We start from the raw sequence: 24,922 nt of genomic DNA, 5'->3' as shown, positions 1-24,922 counted from the left end.
GGTGCAGACGTCCCTCGCTGCTCAGTCTTGAACTTGGAGCAGGAAGACCTCCCCAGCGCCAGCTGCACTCCTGTCTCCCTGGCCCCAGGGAGCTGGCATCTCTGGGCTCCATCTCTGGCTTGGGGCCATGCTGTCCACCAGTGCGCGCTGATGGAGGTCCCTGGGGCCCAGCAGGGTGAGGGCTGGAGGTCCCAAACCTCCAGCACACATCCCCCCAAGACAGGCATCTTCTAGTTTTTGTGTCCCAAGCTGTCCCTCTCGGGGACTCCACAGCACCCCCACTTTGTTGTTGCTGCAGGGCTGGGGGCGGAACCCAGGGCATCGAGCACTCTGGGCAAGCACTGCGCAAGCGCTGTACCGCTGAGCCTCACCTGGCCCTCCATTTTGCCTTTAAAACATTTAAAGAGAAACTGGGGTGCAGCTGCCTGGCATGCCTGAGGCCCTGGGTTCCGTCCCCAGTGCTGTGGGACTGTTACCCCCACCCCAGCCCCCTGGGCTCGAGCGCCAAGTGAACACGTGAGGCAGCTCCTGAGGTTGGTCTAGCACTGTCACTCTATAGTGACAAAGGTCCTGAGTGACCCTCTCTTAGGTCCCCACCCTCCCAATGTACTCAGGCCCCAGGCCAAGGGCAGTACTGGACAGGGCCAGGAAGTCCCCCCAACTGCATGTCCCCCCAGGGCCCTAAGGAGCAGCGAGGGCACGGGTGAGGCTGCCGGCCTGGCGGGTGGCAAGACACCAGCTCTGTGGCCCGGAGCCCCAGGCCCTGTCCTCCACCCCCCACGCCAGCTGGGCCAGCCTCCCTGGTGGGGGGGAGGGGTGTCACTGGGCCTGCTGACAGGGTCCCCAGCGTGGCCGAGGCTGTGCAGTCTCCGTAGCTCCCCTTCCTCTATGAAAGGGGGGGAAGGTAACGGCCGGACCTCAGGACTCTTGGTGTGGGTCACAGGAAGCATCACGGTGCCGACACGGTCCGTGTCTGGCAGCCCCTGCTCACTGGTTCCAGCGCGGCCCAGGGGTGGCTTGCGTCCCTTCCCACGTGGCCCTGAGCAGCTGGGAAGGGCAGAGGTGAGGAACACAGGCCTGGCCCTGGGTCCCCCCAGGGGGCAATGGCCACTGTCGCTGCGGGCTGGAGTCTGGGAGGTGGACACACCTGCTCCTTGGCGTCCAGTGAGGCCATGTCCCCGACGAGCCCCTGGCACTCCCACACCTGCCCATTAGCCCACCCCACACGCCCAGCCTGCCCCCTCCACCTTGCCCAGACACTTTCGTCACCCCACAGCTGGGCGAGATGGCTGGAAAGCCCACGTCACAGTAAGGGACTCTACTCTGCAACTGCGAGAACTGTGCCCGCAGCGAAGGCGTGCCAGACCAAGCTGCGGCCGTCTGCGCGTCTCCAGGTGCCAGGGACACGCCAGCCACGCGGCCTGCAGCACGTATCCAATCCCAGCAAGATAAACCACCTCTCCCAAGGGACCGTCCCATCCCCTCCCGACCCGGCCTCTGGTGGGTTCCGCACACGCGGAGCTGAGAGGGGGACTGGAGCGGCACCTCTGCCCGAAAAAGAAATGCCAACGCCAAGCCGGAGTCAACACGACGCCGTTTATTTAAAATGCTTACTCCAAGAAATATATATATAAAAAAAAATAAGACAGTTACAGCACTAAACCAGGCACCTTCGACCAAACCACGCGGTCCTCTGGTCCCTTCTCGAGAGCCCTCCTTCCCGACAGGAGACGCTGGAAGCTCTCAGGACCACGGAGCACAAAGCGCGTCCCCACCCAGGCCACTCTACACCCTCTTCTGGACATGCAGGATGCCCCCAACTCCTGCTCTAAGGGGTGTCCCCTCCAGGAAATTCATGTGACAATTCTACATCAGGAGAAGGGGTGCAAGAGGGCACAGGACCATCCTCCCCGGCAAGGCCCCTTTCCTGCCCGGCTCCCAGCAAGGGGCCCTGGACAGGGTGGTGGGCTGCTGATTTTAGATTTGTTCCTGAAGATCTGAGCCCAGCTCAGCACAGGGCAGCTCCCAGCCTACTGTGTCCTTGTCCCTCTTGGTGACCACACAACTCGGGGAAGACCTCCAGGGTACAAGGAGCACAGATGCCCAAGCCACACACCAGGAAAGAGACCTGTCCAGGGAAATGATTAGGTCCACGCACAGAGGGCTCAAGTGGAAGGCGTCTGGGGGTGACTTGGACACATCAGGCCAGTCAGCAGAGCCCGTCCCCTGGACCTCAGGCCAGCACAGATCAGCAGGGACGAGCGTGAACTCAGACCCGTGTCTTCGACACAAGCTTATGTCCCATGAGGCCACAGGACTGGCTGGGACAGACATTTTACATGCCCAACAAGAGCAGAAGTCACTTCTGGAGCGACTGGGGTAGGAGGACAGGAAGAAGATCAACGACAACTAGATCATTTTTGGCATTTTAACATCGAGACGATGACAAGTGGTGACAACAGAAGAAGCAAAAACAAAGGCTGCGGCCAGCTCCGGGCCCCCCTCCATCCCCTCGCCCCATGAGCACCACTGACTAAAAATCTATTTAAAGCACCCAAACCAGTCCAGACCCTCTGGAAACCAAGAGCCAGCCAGAGCTGTCGCCTCGCTTGGGTCCCAGTGAGAGGAGGGGTCCAGGAAGGCACCTCGGAACTCCCGCCGCAGTCACCACCAGGGACGGGCTCGGCAGAGGGCACTTGACGGGGAGGCGGGCGGCAGTCCCGGCACCTGGGCTGACCCTCAGGGCAAGTGCTTCTTCAGGAATCCGACTATTTGGTACCAGAGCCAAGCAACTGTGACTGAAGAGCGCGGGGAACCGAAGAACCGCGTCTGGGAACCGGCCGGCCCGTCCTGGGCAGGGCGCAGCCAGGACAGGGCCGGAGTGCGAGGCCGCGGGCGACGCCGCGCGGCCACTCTTCCTCTGCAGGGACCGGAGAGCGCTCTTCCCCTGCCGGCTCTGGCTGAGGACTTCTGATTGGTGAGCGCTAGTGACACCAGGCCTGGGCTCCCCCGGGAGCCATGAGGCTGGACCCTTCAACAAACACAGCCGGTCCCCACCTCTGCCCCCCACGTCCCCGCGGTTCCACGATCACCTGATTTGCATTTGGACTTTTTCTTTTTTTAAACAGCTAGAGTAGGTACAAATGGCTAAACACAGACCCCGAGGCCCCCGCCGGGAGGGTGGGGGTGGCAGATTCTGCAGTGAGGCTGTGGCTACAAGCAGCAGAGGGGCACACACACTGGCCTGAGCCGGTCTGCGCAAAAAAAGCAGGCAAGTGACCCGGATGCATCCAAAGCACGAGAGCATGGTTTGGAGGGAGGTGGCCCGTCTCCGGGATGGCTTGGTCTAGATGCTGCTGGTTCCCAGGAGGGACGTTTTTGTCTGAGTAAATAAGTGGCGCTGCCTGTCCCAGGCAGCGCCCCCGCGGATCACAAGGCTAAGGACAGCTGGAGTGGGGGCCTGAGCTGTGTTTAGGAGGGACAAGAAATACAACTTAAAAAACCTAGATTGCTCAAGTTTCTGCCTCTCTTGTAGGAATGGTAGGTCAACTATGAGCAAATATTTTAATTAAACATCGAAGGGAGAAAAAAACACTTTGGAAAGCAAACAGGAAAAGGTAGTTAACGCTGAATCACGTAGAAAACGGAACCTCGGGGAGTCTAACAAAAATGCACCTTCGGTCAACTTTGCTTTTGATTCCTCGTCCGACTTCCCGTCCCAGTGCAGGTGGAGTGACGGCTGCCACGGGCCGTGGCGCCTCAGAGCGTGCGCGGGTTGTACTCCGGGAGCCGCTTCAGCTTCTCCTTCTCGGTCTCGCTCTCGTCCCGTGCGATCACCAGGGAGTGTGAATAGCCCATGGCTACCTGCGGGGACAAACCAGGTTGGCTGTGCCAGGGCAGACACGCACAGGGCGAGGGACAGCAGCACGTTGGTGTGTGGGCTGCCCAGGAGGTCAGCATGGGGAGGACCCCCTCCTACCCTGAAGACAGCATCCCTGCAGGGGGGGCCGCTGTACCCTCCCAGCCAGAGCCTCCAGCCTGCCAGGGGAGGCCCAGATGGAAGGAGGCCCGCTGAGCCCTGCTGGCAGGGACTGGCAGGGACACGGAGACCCAGCTCCCTGTTCCACCCGCCTCCCTGGATCACGATGCCACCATGAGCGAGGCACACGCCCACCGTGTCTCTCCACAGGCCGGGCCTGGCGCTGCCATCTGCCCACCACCCTGGCCTAGCAGCGCCTGTCGCCTGAGCCACACACCCATCCTGGGGACAGAGTCACGTGGCTGAATGTATGCCTATCACAAGGAAAAGGCCAGCCGCCGGCCTTCTGGCCAGCATTCTTCTGCACTTCTCTCCTGCCAACGGCCACAAGCCGTCAGACGTGCCAGAGTGAGGGCAGGACACCTGGCCAGGGAGCCGTCGCTCAGCATGCCGCAGACCCAGGGGCACAGCAGGCTCACCTGGCACCGTCCTCCTGAGCTCACCTGTTCTGAGAAGATGCCGTCCAGAGTCCTCACCTCTTGGGCCGCAGTGGAAGACTTGGGCTTATGGTCCCCGTAGCCCTGGAGACGCAAGTAGAGGAGATGCTCACCACAGGGACCCACGCGGCACACTCCAGAAAGGGGAGCGCCACGGCCATCTGCACCCCACCAGCCCAGAGCCAGTACCCCGGCCACTCTCAGCATGGGCGAGGAGGGCCCCTCAGGTCCACGGGGCCGGCGACTAGCCCTGGAGGAAGCCCAGGATGTTAGATCCTGACCTGGGCCCACGGGAGGAGGGGACCTTCCGGGAGCCTCATGTGGCAACAGCAGATGAAACCCGAGGGAGGGGGAGATGGGAACTGCAGCTGTCAGGACCACAGCTGGTGGCCTGCGCCAGACAGCCGAGTGACCAGCATGGAACAGACGGGGTAAAGTCAGACGCCGTTGCCAGGGAGGACTCCAGCGCCCCAGGGGCCCAGCCAGCCAGGCGTGGAAGAGCCCGTGGAGGGCCGTGCTGGAGCTGGGCCACAGGCAGAGCCCTGGGCGCAGCTGGGACAGGGCTGCAGGGTGAGGCAGGACCTCTGGCCCCCAGGCCCTGGCTCACACCTCCCCACATGTAAGGCTCCGGGAGCCGCGAGCCATCAACCCTAGAGGTTTCCCCCAAAAGCCCCCTCCTTGCTCCCCAACTTTAATACTCATGTTTAGAGGGAAAACAACTATTCCTGATGGGCCTCAAGAAACCCTCCTGTTGCCTCAGACCAGTCACAAGAAAGCAGGCGGCTCTTGGTGGCTTGCTCCCCATGTTCCGCCCACCCCATGTGGATCCCCGAAGCGCAGGAGCAGCAAGGCCAGCCATCCCAGAGGCTGTGCAAGGGACCCTCCTGACCGTCTCCACCCCACGCCAGCAGGAAATGGGGAGATGAACCAAGACGAACCGCGAAGGCCCAGCGAGCACGGCAAGACCCGCCTGCAGCAGCCCAGCCTCAGGCCACCGCCCACAGCATGAGCGCAACCAAGAACCTGCAGCAGAGAGTTCGCCAAGCAGCAGGGCCTCAGAGCAAGGCCAGGGGACGGGGAAAAGCCAGGGCAGGGGAAACCGAGGGCCACTTGTTCTGACCTCATTCCAGCCACAGAGATTATAAGCAGGAACACAATAAGTGTCCCTAAATCGCCTCCACGGCAGGCTGAGGGCACACTGCCCTCTGGACCATGCACACGGCCAAGCTAGACCAGACCCAGAGGCTCGTCCTCCTGTGGACGTAAACCTTCCGCCGCAGGGAGGTGCCCTGACCCTCTGCCTCCACGCCGCGCGGGGACCACAGCCACTCACAGCCTCATCGGCACGGAACGGTCTCTGAAGCTTAGCGGGACCCAGAGGTCTCGGGAGACCACCGCACCTACGTTCTCTGCCCCCGTGCAGGGGGTGCTCGCCCGGCCTGGGGGCCACCTCTCCCCGGGGCGCCGACTCACCAGTTCCCCGAAGGTGGGCGATGGGCCCCAGCTGATGGTGCTCTCGTCCGCTGCCACGATGATGCTGCTCTTCCTGCAAAAAGGCAGCCGCCGTCACCACCCACCCTCCGCCGCCACCACCCACCCTCCGCCGCGTCCCAACTGGGCAGGGGGCCAGCATCAACGTCGGGGCCTCGCCCGGTGCCCTGCCCACCCCGCGCTGCACACCAGGGAGCAGAGGGCTCCTCCTGAGCCCAGAGATCACCCTGCACAGGACACTGTGCCTCAGCAAGGCCCCGAGCCCCTCACAGGGCCAGGAGCCAAAGTCGGGGGGCCTTGTGGCCCACTCTGACTGGGTGTGGGGGCTCAGAGGAAGGTGGGAAGCACACCCTGGGCAGAGGAGGCCACAGTGGGATGAGGTGGTGGCCCACTCCCAAGGGACAGACCTCCACCCACGGGAACCCCTGGGGGGGTCTGTACCCACAGACCAGTCCACACGGCCCCTATCCACACACCACCCGCCCACCAACAGTCCAGCCAGGAAGAGGACGGCCGGGTCTGGGAGCACAAGAACCCCACCTAAGGGCGGTTCCCCTTCCCGGGGGTTGAGAACTGAACTGCCCTTTCCCACAGAGAGCGCAACAACCTCTCCTGTGCTTCTTCAGAACAAAAACCTTTAAAGTGACTTTTCTTCCCGTGAAGACAACAAAGGGGACATCTGTCCTGGCATCCCAAGCCCTCACTGTACCTCATGCCTGCACAGGGTGACCGACGGTCAGCAGGCACCCACAGGCTGTGTCAGATACCCTGGGGAGGGAAGGAACATGTGACACGTGCGTGAGACACTGCCACCTACCCACACGCCAGGCTCCGGATCCTCCAGCCACAGAGATCCTGCACTGCTTTCGGGTACATGGTGGACTCACGGGAGGTGTTGGTGGCCCCCCAGAAAAACAGGCCACCTGGAGGCAGACAAAAGATGTCACCATGAGCAAGTGTCTCAGGAGCCGATGCAGCCCGCCAGACCACACCGGGGACAGAGTGAAGTGCGGGTCTCAGCACAGGACAGTGGCTACATGGTGCCCACAGGAGCAGTGATCTACAAGGAGGGGAAAACCAAACCCGGCTCTGGACACCGCCACCCTAGGGACAGGCGCGAGGATACCACTAACCCACTTCGCTGACGGCAAAGGAGCAGGTGTAGCCAGCGTAGATCTGGGAGGCCCCTCGCCCCGGGAAGTCGAAGAGCTTCACCAGGCGCGGCACCATCTCGTCCTTCTGCTCCGCGTGGCCCAGCCGGCCATAGCCACCGAAGCCCCAGGAGAAGACACGCTTCTGGGAGTCCAAAACCAGCTGCAAGGAGAGGGACACGGGCTGAGCCACCAGGCCTTCCCAGGAGGTGACGGGGTCACCATGTCTGTAGGAGAGCCTGCAGCAGCAGTTACAGCAAAGGGCAGAGGGACCATCCACACCTGCCTGCAGCCACAGGGAGGTGGCACCTAGAGCAGGCCAGGGGCGGCACGCGGGCTCAGGCCAACCTGCTCTGCCAGGGACCCTATTTTTATTGCAGATCTCCCCTCATCAGAAGCAAGAAGGCTCCGTCTGCAGACCACAGGCCAGCACATCCCATTTCCTTTTAAAATAACAGCTATGCTGCAGGAAGAGCAGGAGGGAAGGCTGCCTGTCCTGGACCATCCTTGCGCTCCCTGCACCTGGGCCCTGGTGACGGAAGCAATCACCACTGTATGGCATCTCTCCTTTCCTGCTCAGCAGCACAGGGCTGGGGCGTGCTCTGGGAGCGGCGCCTGCCCAGGGTGCCAAGGCCTGGTCCACTGCCCAGCCCAGCACGATAAACTCTAAGTAAACAACAGATAAGAGCCTTTTAGGTCAAGTTTAACAGATGGGTGTGGTGGCGCATGCCTATATTCCCAGCAGCTTGGGAGGCTGAAGCAAGAGGATCAGGAGTTCAAAGCCAGCCTCAGCTACTTAGCAAGGCCCTAAGCAGCACTCAGCGAGACCCTGTCTCTAAAAATTGGGGGGAGGGGGAGCCCTGAGGATGTGGCCCAGTGGTTAAGCACCCCTGGGTTCCAATCCTCAGTAACAACAACAAAAAACTCTTTTTAACAAAATCTAACCTCGTTTCCCAGACTACACTATACAAAATAGAACCTCAGTTTCTGGATCTCCAAAAACTAAACCACCTCCTTGTCAGATCCTAACCTAATCCATGTCCTACCATGGGGAAGAGCATCCTGAGGGAAGGAAGTGGACCCAGACACATGCACAGGCCAGGGCACATCTGCAGCCCCAGCAATTCAGGAGGCTGAGGCAGGAAGATCACAAGTTCCAGGCCAGCCTCAGCAATTTAGTGAAGCCCTAAGCAACTTACTAAGACCCTGTTTCAATAAAAAGGGGGGGCGATGTTTGCTGTAAATGTTGCCCAATGGTATAGCACCCCTGGGTTCAATTCCCAGTAACCAAAATAAAAAACTAAAAATTAAATTAAAAGGGCTTGGGCTGGGGATGTGGCTCAAGCGGTAGCGCGCTCGCCTGGCATGCGTGCGGCCCGGGTTCGATCCTCAGCACCACATACAAAGATGTTGTGTCCACCAAAAACTAAAAAATAAATATTAAAAATTCTCTCTCTCTCTGTCCCCCTCTCTCTCTCTAAAAAAAAAAAAAAAAAAAAAAAAAAAGTGTAAAAAAAAAAAGGGGGGGGCTGGAGGGACTGGGGATGTGGCTATGGCTCAGTGGCAGGGGATTTGCCTTGAACATATGAGGCCCTGGGTTCAATCCTCAACACCACATAAAAATAAAGAAACAAAATACAGATATTGAAAAAAAAGGATCTAAATCCTTAAAAAAAAAAGGGGGGGGGGCCGGAGAGGTGGCTCAGTGGTGGAGCCCTCAAGATGCCACCCCCTAGTGCCACAAACAGGAAACTGATGCAGAGCGCCACCCTGCATCTGTCTGTGAGCGAACCTCCAAGGAAACAGCTGCCCTAAGGAGGCCCCGACTGAGGCTCAATCTGCAGCTCAGACACGCCCTGCGGGAGGGTGGTGTCCCTGTCCACCTGTGTCGAGCCCCTTCAGGTGGCAGCCTGCAGAGGCTAATGGAGGCAGGGACAGGAGCTTGGCCAGGCCCCTCAGGGAAGGCAGGGCGTCCACCTGGACCCGGTCCTGGCCAGAGCATGGATGACCCTCTGCACCAGCACGAAGCTCAGGAAACAGGAAAACCAGCCCCACTCACCGTGTGGTTGGCGCCACAGGCCACATCACGCACCACCACATTTGGGACAGGCAAGATCTGCCCGTCCTTCGTCTTCTCGATGAAGATGGCCACCCTCCGGGGCACCAGCTCACAGTCGTACTCTATCCGCTGAGCCCGGGCAATGAACTTCCCGTCCGAGTTGTGTCCTGTGGTGACCAGAGCCTGTTGTCAGGAGCAGCACACACAGGAGGCAGGGGACCGGTGCTGAGCTCATTCACTACCACAGGTCCCCTGTCCCCAGCCCCGGCCCAGCAGGTCCTCCAGCGGGAGCCACAGCCGGTGGGTGGGGACTAGATCCGAGGGAGTGGCCGCAGGGACGAGCTGACAGCAGCACCGCTAGCAGGAGCCTGGCTGCCACGCAGTCCTGAGGGGAGGAGCCAGCGTTAAACTGACTCTGAGCCCACACTTGGCCGTCGGCCTGTCGGCTACAGCGCTCTCGTGTCAGCCCACGGTGATGGCCCTGTGACATGCTTGTTGCACATGCAGCCTTCGCCGCTGTCTGAAGCACCTTGACACACAGTCAAAATGAGCACCACAGTGTCCAGGTGGGTGACTGCACTGTTCTAAGACCAGCTTCTGGTTAGCAGGTAGTGCGACAGGAGCGGGTCCCTGACACACTGCCCATCTCTTGCCCCTGCAACGTGCCTGTCCACTTAGAAGTCTGCCCGTTTTGTGGCTCAGACGGATGTGAAGCCATTATGGTGCAGGGTGGACACTTCAGGATGTGCAGCTCTTAGACAACTGCTCAGACACTTCCTGCGGGACAGGGGAAGCGGGTAGGGGGTGTCCAGGTCCTGATGTTGGAGGAGCGTGGCCAAGGCCACTGCCTCTCACCAAAAGGAACGGCATCCTAAACACTAGTGCCAGGCGCAGTGGCGCACACCTATAAGCCAGTGACAGGAGGCTGAGGCAGGAGGATCCTAAGTTCAAGGCCAGCCCAGGCAAATCAGCAAGACCCTGTCTCAAAACAACATGAAATATGCCAGGGGGATGGGGTTGTGGCTCAGAGCTTGCCTAGCACGTGTGAGGCCCTGGGTTCGATCCTCAGCACCACATCAAAAATAAAAATGTCCATCTACAACCCGAACCAAGAACTTTAAAATATTAAGAAAGAAAGAAAAAAAAAAAAAAAAGCTAGGGATGTCGCTCAGTGGCAACATCCAGTGGCAAAGCGCCCCTGGGCCCCGTGCGGACACTGCGCAGCAGCTCCCACCCCGCCTGCACCCTGCTGAGGGGTCTCCGTCCAGGAGACAGGGCCACGCCACCTGCCCTCACAGTGCTGGTACTGAGCCAGGCGGTCACAGAGGGCGGGGAAGCACCTTCAAATTGCTGTTCCCCCCACCTCCTTTGAAGGAGCAGCACACCCTGCCTTTCCCAGGGACAGGCCAGCAACCCCTCCAGGCCACGCGGACCTCCAGAGAGGCGATGGCCTGTGGTGGGGAAATGCAGCGCCTATAGCTCGACCCAGGGAGCGCCTGCTGGTGACAGACCTGAGGCTGCCACGCGACTCTCTAAAGGGACCCGTCCGGATTGGGCGAGATGGTGGATGCTGAGAAGCAAGCTGCTCGGCTGAGAAGACAAGATGCTCTGGGTGCAAACCAAGCAGCTCCGTCCTAAGTGGGGCCCGTACACAGCAACTGCTCTGCCTTCGCCACCCCGCGAAACCAAGGCAGCAGGGGAGCGGCCCACGTAGCAGGAAGCAGATGCGCACTTCCGCGTGAGCCCGGGGCTGGGTGCAGCACGAGAGGGTGGCCATGGCAACGCTCCCCCAACAGAACCGCAACCTGCACCGGCTGGGCACGGGGGGCTGTTCCTTCTCACGCACTTCTGACTGGAGCTATATTTAGTTTCAGAGTCACCGTCCCCTGAAGTCTAAGGCCAACACAGCGCTCTGCCTTCTATTTCACGCCTCTCCACCTGCTCTCTGCTTCGGAGGGTGCTGCACCAGGTGCAGGCAGCCCAGGGGCCAGCAGGGGGCGCCCGCCGCCTGTTCCAGCTCCTGGGAGGGGGCAGGAGGCACCCGGGAAAGCACCCTCCAGGGAAGAGAGAATGGAGAGCTGGCGACATTGGAAGGGAGGGTTCCCACACCTCCTGAGACCTGTAGGAGTGACCAGCTTTTGAACAAGCACATCCTGCCAAGGGTGGAGCGGGAAGCTCCCTGCTCCGTGGGCACACAACTGGAACATGGCCCATCTCACACTGCAGGAGCCCCTCGTGTGAAAAACCAGAGAAAAGTATCTATCTCTTTTCCTTTTTCTACAACTTTTGAGATTCTTGCATAAATGGATGGATCTTCAAATCAGAAAACAGCATCTTTCGTCAGGCTGCACCCCGACTTCACGGAGGCAAACCGCTGGAACCCTGCGAGCGGCAGGCTCCCCACTCCGCCAGGCCCACTTAGTGGGAGAAGCTATTATCTGAGATCAATCACCACGTTCCTAACACATGTGTGCGGCCCCCACTGGCTTCTGGTTCTAAATATACAGTTAGATTACAGAGCTTTTAAAAACACACTTCCATACCCAGCTGGCCGTACTCAGGGCACCCAAAGGAATAGAGGTTTCCTTTGCAGTCCATTATCATGCTGAATTCAGCCCCGCAGGCCATTTTGGTAATTGGCTGGCCGTTGTACATTATCTGAAAAGAAAAGACAGTAGACTTTCAGGCATTTTTCAAAAGACTGATAAAAAGTCTCTCCCTCTCTGCATGAGGCTGTGACACAAGATTACCAGGCTTCAAGGAGAGTTAATGACTCCCCCATTCTGAAGGCCAAAGCCCAGAGCACAGGGAAAACGCAAAGACTGGAATCTGGGTAAGAAACACCCCCACCCCACCCCCAGAGAGTAGCCACAGAAGCAGGACTCAAATTCTGGGAATCTGCACCCCGAAAGCGCCCAGCAGCGTGCCTCACACATCCTGCTGCTTGACGAATCCCAAAATCCACAAACAGGAGAACAAGGTCAGAGAGCACACCTTGCCCTGTCACCTCCAAGCCTCACTGGAGCCACCAACTCCAGGATCAGCTCCAACTTTAAAAATAACAAACAAACTCTTTTAAAAAGAACCACTTAAAAAATTCTCATTTGCTCCTCAAGCCACTGATTACTGAGTCTTCACTAGAGGCATAAATAGAGGTTAAGATGGTTCAGAAACCGGTAGTGATGGCTGTCACTTAACCTGGGATTTGAAAACCAATGAGGACATCGAAACACTTGCTGCTGCCAGTCAGGCTGGAAGGGCCGGGACAGGAAGGGAACAGAGGGCAGGAAGACGCAGACCTGCCACCCCGCACAGGAGACAGAGGCCGAGGGAACCAGATCTCAGACCTTGTCACGCCAGCCCTGACCCACTCTGCCACCGTGCGACTGTGCTTCAGAGCTGTGGCGAGCAAGACAGGAGTACTTCAAACCCCCAGGCTGCAGCGAGCTCGCTCCTGTCCAAGATCAGGAAAGCCGGGTCCCACCTCCACCACTGAGGGCAGACTGGTGGCCGGCATCCTGCTTCATTTCTCAGGTAGGAATCCCACCCCTCCAACTTGATCTTAGGTGTCTTAGCAAAGAGAAACTGCGTTCTGAGCAGCTGGCAGGTGACTGCACTCAAGGTCAAAACAAAAGCATTTGCAGATGAAGACAAACTTCCATCCATAGGACATCTGGATTTCTTTAGCACAGAACAGACTCAACGCACGGTCTTGACACTGGTTTCCTTTGCAAGGAAAAGGGCTTTCAAGACGCGCGTTGACCTGACCACAGGCTGAACCCGTTTAAAACACTCCCGCCTGTGAAGCCACCCCACATACCTGCGCGGGGCTGGGGACAGCGTCCGTCTGGTTGCCTAGCCCCAGCTGCCCCATTTTGTTCTCTCCAAAAGCAAACACGGAGCCCGTTTCTGCAAAGAGAGAAAAACATCACAAAAGGGAAAGTAACGCTGAATGTTTTAAACTAGATTTGGAATCAAAGGCATCAAAATAATACAAACAGCTCATTTCCAGGCAGAATGTGAAACAGTGTCCAAAAGAGCTTGGGGCAGGAGGCCAGCGCGAACCCCACTTGGCATCAAAAGCTGGGGGTGCAGTTTAGAAAGGCCATGCCACCAGTCCCAGTCTCAGATGGGCTCCCTGCCCCAAAAGCCACCCAGCACCGGGGCTCTCAGCACCCAGAGGCCAAGTCACGGCAGCAACTCCACCCAACCCCCAAGGTGACCCACTGGGCCACTTACCCGTCAAGGCCAGGGTATGGTTGCGCCCACACGCAGCCGATACGATGGCCTCGTGGCTGAGGGACTCGATGAGTCTGGGGGCCTCGACTCTCTTGGTGTCGCCATGGCCCAGCTGCCCCTTCTCATTTCGACCTGCAGATCACAGCTGGTTAGGGGGGGAGCGGGGTGGCAGGCAGCACTGCAGAGGTGCCCCACAGTTCCCCGGGACCCACCATGCACCCAGAGGGAGCCTCCGACCCACAGCCAACAGCCAGGAGAGAAAGCGGCAGCTTCTGAGACCAGGGTGAGACCCTGGTGCCACCCCTGAAGCCGTCCTCTAGTGGTGGCCAGCTGCAGGTACCTGCTGCACCGTCCCCAGCCCTTAGGTCCCCCTTTCTGCCACGGTGACAAGGACCCACTCAGTGCACACCGTCAATTCTCTGGTACCCCAGAAAATGAGAGAAGGGCTCCATGCAGCCCGGGGCCACCCACAGGCACACTCTGGCCACACGAGCCCTGGTCTGCGAGGCACTGATGCCCTGTCATTCTCTTTAGGACAGAGTTCAACAGTGACCACGCTGACACCGGCTCCAAGGGGCACCGCCCCAGCGTCTGGGGATCGACCTTGGATCATCTGGTTTGGGCCCATCATTCCTGCACTTTTCCCAGCTGCCCCCAAGACCACCCCTCACAGGACCTCAAGTCCGTGGATCAGCCCTGGTGCCAAGGGAAAGGCCTGCTGCACACACATGCCCTCCTGCCATCGAAGCCACCCCACACTGCTCCCGCGGCCTTGGCCACGGCACGGCCCCTGCACTCACACAGGCCTGAGGGGACCATGGCAGTGCACAGGCCTCTGGGAAAACCACTTGCACCCCAAGATGGACACAGGTGGGCCTCAGGGAGAGCTAGACGCAAGTCGGCCCTGCCCAGTGGCCACCAAAGAACCACACGCCTCTCCTCGCCTCGCCTCGCCCTGGGGAGACGGGAGGCTTAGAAGGGCTGAAAAGTCGGAGGACTACCGAGGGGCAGGAGGGGTGGATTCAGGAAGGAGACCCTCCCCACACGCCCCAGCAGAAGAGAGGCGGCTTGAGGACCAGTGCCCAGGCAGGAGCGGCACAGCAGCCACACAATGGGCTCTGCCGCGCACGCACACAAGGCCCAAGGGTGGCGGGGATGACCCTCCCCTGGGGGCCAGTGCTTATGGCCACTGTACTGCAGCCCTCCAGTTCAAGTGACCACCAGTGAGTAGACACGGGGCATCGCCAGCACGTCCCCTGGCACTGCTGCCCAACCCAGGCCACTCGCCCTTGAGCTGGGACTCATCAGACGGGATGCTGACGTGGTGCTCCTGCCCACAGGGTCAGCACAGAGACGCTTCTGGAACCACAGCCTAAGTGTCGCTCAGCAAGGGGAGCAGGAGGGGCTATTTTAAGTCGGGAACACTGACATGAAAGCCTGAGCCCAGTGTCAGGGCATGAAGCAGGACGGACGACGAGGCAGGGGACACGCCCCACGCCAGGGAGAAACCAAAATCGGGGCAAATGTCGGCATGCCATCAAGAGCCTGTGAAGGATAAATCTGGGCCAGACACTTGTTAGTTTTTTTTCCAACAGAATCACAAAATTAGCCCAGAGCAGGGAGACGACAGATGTTAACATATTTGGACTTTGGTTCAGCAGCTCATGGGAAAAAAAAAAAAAAAAAAAACACCGGTTCAAACACCAAAATAAAATAAAAACGCATTACACGGACTACGAGTGGCCACGGGGCCAGAGCAAAGGGTGGGGACGCCAACACAGCCAGCTGGCAGCAGAGCCCAGGAGCTGGAAGGGCTCAGGGGCCGAAGTAGCCTTGGTGACCACTTCACTAAGGATCTGGAAGGAGAGGCAGCCCAGGGGGACAGGCAGTGGGAGGAGGGCGACAGGGCAGCCCGAGGGCCCAGGGCACCAACACAGGGACAACCATCAGGACATCCTCAGAAGAGGCGAGGAGCCCCAGCCCAAGATGTGCGCAAGCCAGAGCCAGACGCAGTGTCTTGTGACCAGCTCCAGTGGCACTCCAAGCGTGAGGACACAGGCCCTGTGCCACACGGCGGGCTGAGGGACAGCACGCCTGACACAGGCCTCAGCTGGCTTCAGTCCAGAGTTCAGGGCTCCAGGAACGGGGCCACCAGACGGCGACTGGGGCGAGGGGTCATGGGGTTCAGGGAGGCTGCAGAGAGGAGCGGGCCTCGGGAAGGGACAGGCCCGTGACCGGGAGCAAGTGGCCCGCGCCCGCCACGCACGGTACTCACCCCAACTCCACAGCTTCCCTTCCGTGGTGATGAGGAGGCTGTGGGCGGCACACGACCCCGAAACCACCGTTCGCACCCGTACCCCAGACAGGCACCCATACCTGTGGGGTCCCCACAAATTCTGACCAAGATTGCGGTAAGCAGCTGCAAAGAGAAGGAGAAGGCTGGTCACAGGCCTGCGGCCGGGAGGGAGCCCTGCACACAGCAGGAGCCACCAGGCGCTCCAAGGGCGCTGCACTGGCCTGACAAAGGAGGCCACGTGAGGACAACATGGGCACCTGGAGTCTCTGTAGTAGCCAAGGGCCCCAGAATCAAACTGCCTGGGAGCCGGTGTGGCCCTCCTGTCACCCCACCTGCCCCCACTGACCCTGACACCTGCAAACGCAGACCACAGGCCGCTGTGACTGAGCCCACCTCGGGCTGGTGCCTTGGAGCTGGATCCTGCCCTCCCAGGGCCGGGCTGGCCTGCCTGCAGCCTGCCCGCCACGGGGGAGCACCAGGGGCCGCCTCCCCGCTGAGGCAGCCTGGTCCTCCCGCTCTCCCCTTCAGAGCTGTGGCCCCACATGTCCCCACGCCGCCACCCCGCGCTTCATCATGTCTCAGGCACCTCAGCACCTAAACCCATTCAGGACCCCGGCTTCTGCCCACGCACTAACTCCCCCACAACGCCCTTTCCCACCCCGACCTGTCCTGTCTCTGGGAGCCCCCACCCCACCACTGGCTCAGGGGGCGCCCAAGCTGCACCCCAGCACGCAGCGCAGCCAGCCCTCCACTCCTGCTGCGGTAGCAGCCCGAGGCCTCTCGGTGCCAGGCACGTCACTAGCAGGAGATGGGGTGGGGGGAGCGTCGCCCTCAAGATCCCACCACCCCGTTAAGGATGGGACGAGGCCGTGTTGTCCGGAGCCCGAGAGCACTTCAAAGGACACTGCTGGGTCAGGGTCAGGGTCAGACTCGTCTGTGTCCTCTAAGGTCCTAACAGGGGCCACTCAGCAAAAAGCAAGACCGGCAAAGGAGCTGCCAGCACCGGGCTAGGTGTCACAGACCTGGGGTTTCTGGGGACACGGGCTGTGGTGCTGAGAGCCAGGCATTGCCCTGAGAGATGCGCTGCTACCTGCGAGCGCTGCTGGGATTCCTGCCACCCTCATGGGACAAGACAGCCTCTAACGCCCCAGTGTTTTGGCAATAGGGTGTGTCAATGTGCAAATATTTGTTTATGGGCAAAGCGATGTGGGGAAGCACCGTGGGCACCTTTCCAAATGAGACCAAGAAGCCATAAAGCACGGCACCCTGCCAGCCTGCTCCTGGGGCACTGCACATGGAACCCAGGAGCACTCTACCACAGGGCCACGTCCCCAACAGAATCTGGCTAAATAGCCCAAGCTGGCCTCAAACTTGTGATCCTCTTGCCTCAGCCTCCCAGGTCGCTGGGATCACAGGTGTGCATCACCGGGCCTGGCTGGACGCCAATTTTCTAAAGTCAACTGGGGACCAAATATTTACTTCTTGGGACTTCTCTGTTCCCCTCTCCAGCGACTGTTGTTTCTGTCAACCCAGTTCTCGCAACAGGCTGGCAGCTGGCAGAGCACTGTGGATTGAGCGCCTGACGTCTCAGCACCTGACACTCAACCAACACCTGGACGTCCCGGCCCCATCCAGCCTTTTCACAGTCCCCAGAACTGCCCCGCAGTGGACCGCTGGACATCTACTACACCCAGGAGGCACAAGCCATCTGAGGCACCACTTCTCATACCTTGTTGCTTAGGCACTTCTTTTCGACCAATCAAGTCCCAGTTGGTTGCCCCAAAAATCAGAAGCTGCCCTTTGCACTTAGACCCTTCAAGTTTCTAGAGACAGAAAGAAGGAAAAAATTAGCTGGTTACGGATGCTTCTAGCCCCCCGAGGCTGCCCAGCCACAGCTGGAAACAAAGCAGCATTTCTGTGTTGGCCCTTTCACACAGGGGCTCGAGGTCCCAGCTCTACCTGTCACCCCGCACCCCCACACTCCAAGGTGCGTCACCCCAGACCCCCCATGGCCACTCGCTGGCTCTGCCTGGCCTTGTTTTTAAATAGCTTTTGCAAAACACTCAGCCAGATGGTGTTCCCCACCTCCACTCTGCAAAATGGTGTAGAGAGAGAGATTTGCACCGGGAGGGCCACAGGTCACACCAGGGAATCACGACTCGCACATCCTGGGGACCACGTCTGCACTCCCCCACAGAAGCCCTGTGGTCCTCAGGGCCTGAGGCACTGTTCCCATGCCACCTCCACATGTTCACCACACCGCCATCCCTGTCTGCTGTCCTCCACGCCAGGAGCTTTTTCATGGGGACTTTGAGCTGGGAACACTGGGGATGAGCTGGGGACGTTGGGGATAAGCCTTCAACTTCTCCAGGAGAGTAAGGCAAGGGAGGACGCAGCGTTAGTAGTGGCAGCAGGGTCTGACACAGGTGGCTTTAAAGGCTCCCTCTCTGCTGCCTGAGGCAGGGCCCTGCTCAGGGGGTCTTGGACAGACAGTCACCTCCTACTAGTCACCTCAATTCTCACCTCCACCAGCTTCAGCAAAGAAAGGTGGCAAGGTCCTGGGTTCAACCCCAGCACCACCAAAGAGAAAAGGTGCCCAAAGGTCACGGCCCAATTCTGGGCCACACTCGTAACACCCCCAGCACTTTTGTCTCTTAAATGTCAAAATGCACCCTTAAAAGTGATTCGAGTTGGACGTGATAGCGCACACCTATGATCCCAGAAACTCAGGAGGCTGAGGCACAAGGACCGCCAAGTTCAAAGCCAGCCTCAGCAACTTAACAAGGCCCTAAGCTATTTAGTGAGACCCTGTCTCAAAATGAAAAATAAAAAGGGCTGGGGATGTGGCTCAGTGGTAAAGGCCCTGAGTTTAACCCCTGGTACCAAAAAAAAAAAGCGGGGTTATGGTACCTTTTACTGAATAAAATTGGAGGGGATTGAACCGGACATGGTGGCACACACCTATAATCCCACCAACTCAGGAGGCTGAGACGGGAAGATCGCAAGTTCAAAGCCAGCCTCGGCAACTTAGTGAGACTCTTGTCTCAAAACAATAAAAAGGGCTGAGGAAGGGGACTCAGGGTGAAGCCGGGTTCGCTCAGTGGCAGAGCACTTGCCCAGCACACACACGACCCGGGTTCCACTCCCAGCACAGGAGAAAGACTGGAGTCAAAGACTCAGCCCTGCACAGCGTGCTTGGTCCACGCAGCCCCCCAACTCTGCACACCAGCTGTCCCGCACACCAGGAGGAGAGCCCTCGGTTTTCACAGCCGACACAGGAAGGCCTGGGGCAGAACAGGCAGCTCCAGAGCCCAGTCATCCCGCTCCACTCAGAGACCTCCAGGATGGAGGTCCCGGCAGCGCACCCCACACATCTTCAAAGGTTACGTCTCCACGAGGAGTTCACTCCTTTTTTGGGGGGAGGGGGGTCGGGGGACTGGGGAGTGACTCAGGGGCACTTGGCCACTGAGCCACATCCCAGCCCTATTTTTTGTATTTATTTAGAGATAGGGTGTCACTGAGTTGCTTAGCCCCACTGTTGCTGAGGCTGGCTTTGATCCTCCTGCCTCAGCCTCCTGAGCCGCTGGGATTACAGGCTGAATTCTATTTCTTAAGGAACCTGGTGTCACAGGTATCCATCCCCACAGGATGGGCCCCACGTGCTCAGTCACAATTGTGACAGGAGGAAAGCGCCATCTATAGACCATCCCCAGCCAGCACAGCAGGGGGCTGAGCAGGAATGGAGCAGCCTGTCCTCTCAATTATTCAGAATCGCCCTGTGGTAGAGGCAGAGGCAGAGGCTGGTCACCCGCCAGTCACCAGTCTCAGGTTACCCAAGTGGAAGCCTAGTTTCCCCTGGAACCTCCCTCCTTTGTCTAAAGACAGGTGCAGCTGGCGGCTGGAGGTTCTTCAGGCCTGCAGTCCGCGGTTCTGTCTAGGTGCCATAGGAGAGGCCCTGGGTTCACTGCCTAAGTCTCTGATTCATTCTCTACTACTCTTCAAGGCAGCAGGCAGGACCCAGGAGGGGATGAGGCCCTAGAGACGGCCGGGAGGAGGGTGCCAGGATGCCCCCCACTGCAGGCAGGCAGAGGTTCACGGGCACCACGCTCAGCATGCACCAGAGGTCGAACCACCCAACACTGAGACGCAGTCACCAGGGCCAGACTTCAGTGCTGTGGCCACCCCAGGACACTCTGCTCTGTCAGACCAGAGGGCTTAAGCTGTGAGCAGGTGGCCAGAACCTGCTGCCATTGCTCGGGGCAGAAGGGGACTTCCCAAGTGACCTGGACACTTAGTCAAGGGCTAGTGAAGCCCTTCAAGCCAGCTTAGCACTTACGCAAAACCCCAGCCTTTCCGATAAAAGATGTTTGTGAGAAAGCAAGTCTACCCCGGTGGCAGTGGTAGCTTCCCGAAGAGGGCGGGAACTGCCAGCCAGGCTCCCAGGCCTAGGTCCTCACAGCCCAGGTACAGGGACTGCCTTCCCTATGGGCTACACTATTACTTGTTACAAGCCCGTCACCTTCTCTCTATAAGTTAACTCTTCCCTCCACCTTGTATGAAAAAAAAAAAAAAAACATTTTAAATAAGAAACGTTAATCAAAACAGCCTTAAATCACAGTCAAGGTCACTCCAGGTTCTGGACTCAAAAGAGCCTACCATGTGGGATAAAGACCCGGGTGCCTGCTGGCGCTACCCAAGAGACCAGAGGAGCAGGCAGATGCCAAATCAGGAGGGCTGGGGCGGGGGGCTCAGTACAGCACATGCTTAGCAGGTGGGAGCCTCGTGAACATAGGAAGGAGAGAAGGAAGGAAGGGTCAGAAGGGAAGAGAGCAGGTCAGTCAGAAAGGCTGTGCCCCTGGGTTATACCCAGGCCACTCTGACGGGCCACACCTGGCAGCTCAGATAAACTTGGTGGACACTGCTGGTGTCCCCCCAGGATGAGCTACTTCCTGACGACTGGTCAAGCACAGAGCCTCTTCAATCAACAAAATGGGATTTCTGATCCAAAGCAATTTCTGGCACATCCTGCCCACGTGCAGGAGGCCCATTGGCAAGGCTGAATCTACCTTTTAATCACACCCATCCACCTAGAAGGCTGGCGTTCTTGAAGGGAGGAAGGCCACCAACAATGAATATCAACTAAAACACTTCAAGTTCAGCTTTCAGGTATTTATTCAGACCTTCCAGACCAGGCAGATTTGTCTCAGGGTCCACAAAACCTTAGCAACCCAAAACTGGAAAAAGTAGGAAGACGTGGACACCTTCGCCACTCATCTGTTCCACAGGACTCAGCTGTCTACATGGCTCATGATAATCAGGTTGAAACGACCCTCGGGGAACAAAATGCTCATGTGACAAACTAAAGCCCCTGGCCCTCACAGGGCATTTTCCAGGACTGAAATCGTAAGAATGTTTGTAAAACTACCCATCCTTCATGGAAGGCAACTCTGCACCTGAGCAGTCTGAACTCGGAACCCATCTTTCCCAAGCCGTCCTCTGCGCCCGGAGGTGAGGCAGAGACAGCAGGTCCCGCCAGGTCCCGCCAGCCCCTCCACGCAGCAGAGCAGGGAAGTGAGGCAGGGACTGCGGTGATCCTGGCAGCAGACAGGTCCCCAGAACTGCCTAACAGAAAGGCCAGGGACACTGGGCAGAAGAACAAGAAGCAGGGTGCTAGCCTAGGCCTGTGGGAACAGAATGGAGCCATAGGAGCCCAGCGCTGACCCTGAGCAGAACTCAATAGATGCCATCGGAAACGCAAATGGAGACTCGAGGTGTGTTTTCCAAAAGGTGTAAAAGAGCATCATTTGTTGAAGTCTTCGTCTTCCTGGATTCTCTGAGCCTAGGCGATGCTGACCAACCCAAAAGAATCTGCTCAACAATCTCCCCCTTTTTTTTAAGGGAATGGACTAAAGAGAAATGTATCTTTTGAATTCCTGCTTCTATGCATACTTACATATGACTTATCTACGTACACAAACAGGAATCCAAACTGGATTGACTGCTGGGCCTTGCTTCTGAGTTTGTCCTAACACACTGTGATGGGGGGCAGTGTCTGCATTAGATCTGTCAAAGGAAAGTAGTTCCTGGGTCCCTTTCTTGATAACTATACCACCCTGGTGTGAGCCAGACCCAGGCTCTCAAACACAACCCAGCCTTAACCCTTCCACTGGGACAGCAGTAACAAAGCGCTTTCACACATTCAAGTTGCAGGGTTAAGGGTGCCGTCCTTTGGACACCTACTGTCCTGCCCTTTCATCTTACCTTAGATGGGTGTAGAAAGTGCACTACTGCCTACCCTGCCTGAGCTGGGGAAGCACTCCATCCTCTCCTTAGCCCTCACCTGCCCTATGGAAAAAGCACCTGTGAGAGTAAGGGTCCTCTGAAGAGTATTAAGACTCCCAGTCCAAAAAGGAAGGTCCTACTCTTTCCTGTGGTCATCTGAGAATGTGGAGAGGATGCAGATCCCCTCCCAAAAAAGAAATCTTGCAGCAAACTTACAAAAGTTCTACTGGGGATAGCACGCGGGCTCGGCTCTGCAGCCATGCAGGGACCTAAGATGGGTAGGCCAGGGCTGCCACTGGGAGAAGCGAAGCCCACTCACCTCATGAGAGGTGCTTCTTGACTGGGGGCGACCACGGAGCCCGGGGCCAGCAGCAGGGACCACCAGCCGCAAACAAAGCTCAAGCCCCTCTCCCCCCGCACCCCCGGGGTGGGGGGTGGGGGGCGAGCACTGCCCGGGAGGGACTCTGCGCATGCGTCTTCACACCCGCCGGCGCCAGCCGCCCCGCCTTCTCCGCTCGTGGACCGCGCAAGGCCGAAATGGGCATGCGCGGCGGCCGGCAGGCCCCGCCCCCCCGGGGCGCCGGAGCCGAGGCGGCGGGAACCTCAAAGCCCCGGCGCGAACCACCGCTCCCCGCAGGGCGCCAGCCGCCCTCCCCGCCGCGCCCGGGTCCACGAGCGGGCTCGGGGACGGGGGCTGAACTCGGGAGCCCGGGAGCCCATGCCGCCGTCCCGGTCCCAACGAAGTTGCCCAAGTCCCGGCTCCGGGCGGGGGAGGGGCGGGAGAGAGAGCCCGCGCGGCGCCGGGGGCGGGGCGTGACCCCCGCGCGGGCGGCGGGCGCGGGCTCGGCCGCCCCTCCCCGCGGCCCGGGCGCGCGCCCCAATGGCCAACGGCCCGCGCGGCCGTGGGGTCCGTAGGCCGCAGCCCTCCCGCCTGCCCTTTTGTTGCGCGGCGGCGGCGGCGATGATTCAGCCCACGGCCTGCGCCCGCCAGCGCCGCGACGCCTGGCCCGCGCCCCCGCCCGCCCGCGGGCCCACTCACGACGCGCTCCTTGGTGTGCTCGGGCTCGGTGATGACGACCGCTGCGCCGCCCGCCTTGCCCGCCGCCGGCCGCGCCGCGCGCTTGCCACCGCCGGGGGCCCCGTCGAGCTCCAGGCCGTCTTCGTCGCCGCTGCTGCCGCCGCCACTGCTGCTGCTGCAGCGCTCGGGCCGCTCGCGCTTCCTGCCCGCCGGGCCGCCGCGCTTCCTGGGCGCCGCGCGGGCCGTGCCGTTGCCCGAGCTCGGCTCCTCCCAGGCCGCCGCCGCCTTCTTCCTGGGCATGGTCGCGGCTGGAGGGAGACACGGGGCAGCGGCGCACAATGGACGGGTTATAAACTGCGCGGGGGGAGGGGAGGAGACGAGCCACCCGGCCTCCACTTCCTCCCCTGCCCTCCCCAAAGTGGCGGCCGCGGGGTGGGCGGAGGGGTGCGCCGCGAGAGGAAATCGCGCCCCTCCCGGCCAGGCCGGCTCCTCCGGGGAATCCCGCATGTGGTGGGCTCCGGGGAAGCTGGGCGACCCCGGCCCACCCCAGGCAGGCTTGTCCACGAAGCATTGCAATTGCACCCCGACCCAGAAAAGTACAGGGGAGGGGAAAGGGTCCCCCATCCGCTGGATTTTCATTGCGCAAGGCTTCGGGACACTTTAAAGATGCCCTGGCACCCCCGGCGGCGAAGAAGCCCCCTCTTCCCCGGCCACCCAACCTGCTGCTTTTGTCCCCGTGCCCCCTCCCCAAACCCACTCGGTGTAATGCAAAGCTTTCCCCTTCCCGCCGGCCCGAGACCCCAAATCCGCCCCAGCCCGGGCGTCCGGACCTCGGGCTCTCGATTAACCGGGTCCCTTGGGGTGGGCTGCCCCGCGAAGGGAGTATTCGGAATTAACTGGCCCCCAGTCCCAAACACCTGCTCACACAGAAAATAAAACTTTAATGGGGCCAACTTTGCCGGCCGTGTGGCGGCCGGCCTCCCCGGCCCGCTCGCCGCCGGCCCCCGGCGCCCTGCGCGCTCGCCCGGTCTGCTTTTGCTGCTTTTTTTTTTTTTTTTTATTGATTTTGAACAATGGGATCTCTGTCTGTCTCCGATTAAACCACGTGGATCCGCCTTCCTTCCCCTTCTTATTCATTCAATCCCCCCACCCCCCTTCCCCCGTTTTTTTTTTTTTTGCTTTTTTTTTTTTTACCTTTTCTCTGTTCAAAAAAAAAAAAAGAAAAGAAAAAATCAGAAGGGGGAAAAAAAAAACTTTCCCAGACCCCGCAAACTGATAGCTGTCGATTTTCAGCCCCTACCTGGTTGGAGTGATGTGAAACCGAAGAGAAAAAGGAAGAAGACCAACTAAAAGACGGACCGGAGGGCTTCTTCTTTTTTTTTTTTTTTTTTTCCGGCCCAGACGAGGGCTCCAGCCCACTCACCAGATACACTTAAAATGTAAATACGAGCTTCCAGAACAAATGCTACAACACAAAACAGAAACACATGTGCGGCCGGGCGGCAAGCGAGCGCGCGGAGGGGCGGGCGGCGCGGGGCTTGGGGCGCGCGCGCCCCCTGCGGGCCGGCGGACCTGCGCCCCCACCCGCGCGTCCGCCCACCAGAGCCGGCGCCGGGCGCCACGCTGCAGACCTGGCCCTCCCCGCTCCTGCGCGGTTCGCAAGCCTGCGAGCACGCCTGGGGCCTTCCACGCAACGCGTCCTGCGCATCAGAGACGTCTTTGGGGCTTAGGAGAGTGTTGGATTGTTTTTCCCCTGTACGTCTAGACAGGTCACCTGAGGACACTCGCTGTAAAATAGTTACTTTGCTCACGCAGCAGCCAACAAGGGACGTGCCCTAATTGAGTGATTGGAATGAAAGATGAATTCAATTTGAATAACTTTCCTATGTTAGAGGCTGGATTTTTATTTT

At 59.3% G+C, this 24,922-nt stretch overlaps 1 protein-coding gene across 2 annotated transcripts; it reads right to left on the bottom strand.

The window, feature by feature from the left end:
• Positions 1 to 1,582: 1,582 nt before the first annotated feature.
• RCC2 (regulator of chromosome condensation 2) lies at positions 1,583 to 24,489 on the bottom strand. 2 transcript variants are annotated; one of them, XM_081306484.1, is made up of 13 exons: positions 24,313 to 24,489; positions 23,034 to 23,320; positions 17,442 to 17,535; positions 15,692 to 15,835; positions 13,417 to 13,548; positions 12,998 to 13,086; positions 11,721 to 11,835; positions 9,178 to 9,344; positions 7,101 to 7,281; positions 6,785 to 6,890; positions 5,950 to 6,022; positions 4,483 to 4,560; positions 1,583 to 3,864 (listed from the first exon to the last, which is right to left on the bottom strand). In XM_081306484.1, the coding sequence occupies exons 2-13, from the start codon at positions 23,310 to 23,312 to the stop codon at positions 3,760 to 3,762; spliced, it is 1,563 nt and encodes a 520-aa protein (XP_081162610.1). In that variant the 5' UTR covers positions 23,313 to 23,320; positions 24,313 to 24,489; the 3' UTR covers positions 1,583 to 3,759. The 2 variants fall into 2 exon arrangements, with proteins under 2 accessions (XP_081162610.1, XP_081162611.1); XM_081306485.1 differs by lacking the exons at positions 23,034 to 23,320; positions 24,313 to 24,489 and adding an exon at positions 22,314 to 22,757.
• Between the last annotated feature and the right edge of the window lie 433 nt (positions 24,490 to 24,922).

Source organism: Spermophilus citellus (genome assembly GCF_964194105.1).
Source record: "Spermophilus citellus genome assembly, chromosome: 9".
NCBI lineage: Eukaryota > Metazoa > Chordata > Mammalia > Rodentia > Sciuridae > Spermophilus > Spermophilus citellus.
Note: the sequence above shows the minus strand (reverse complement) of the source record. Positions and strands in the feature narration are given on the sequence as shown.

Excerpts from the sequence above, each read along its gene's own strand:
- RCC2 (XM_081306484.1), bottom strand. The coding sequence starts at position 23,312 with ATGCCCAGGAAGAAGGCGGCGGCGGCCTGGGAGGAGCCGAGCTCGGGC. Across the intron at positions 13,549-15,691 it reads AGGGAAGCTGTGGAGTTGGG|GTCGAAATGAGAAGGGGCAG; the intron begins GTGAGTACCGTG and ends TGTGATCTGCAG. Across the intron at positions 9,345-11,720 it reads CCCTGAGTACGGCCAGCTGG|GACACAACTCGGACGGGAAG; the intron begins GTATGGAAGTGT and ends TGGTCACCACAG.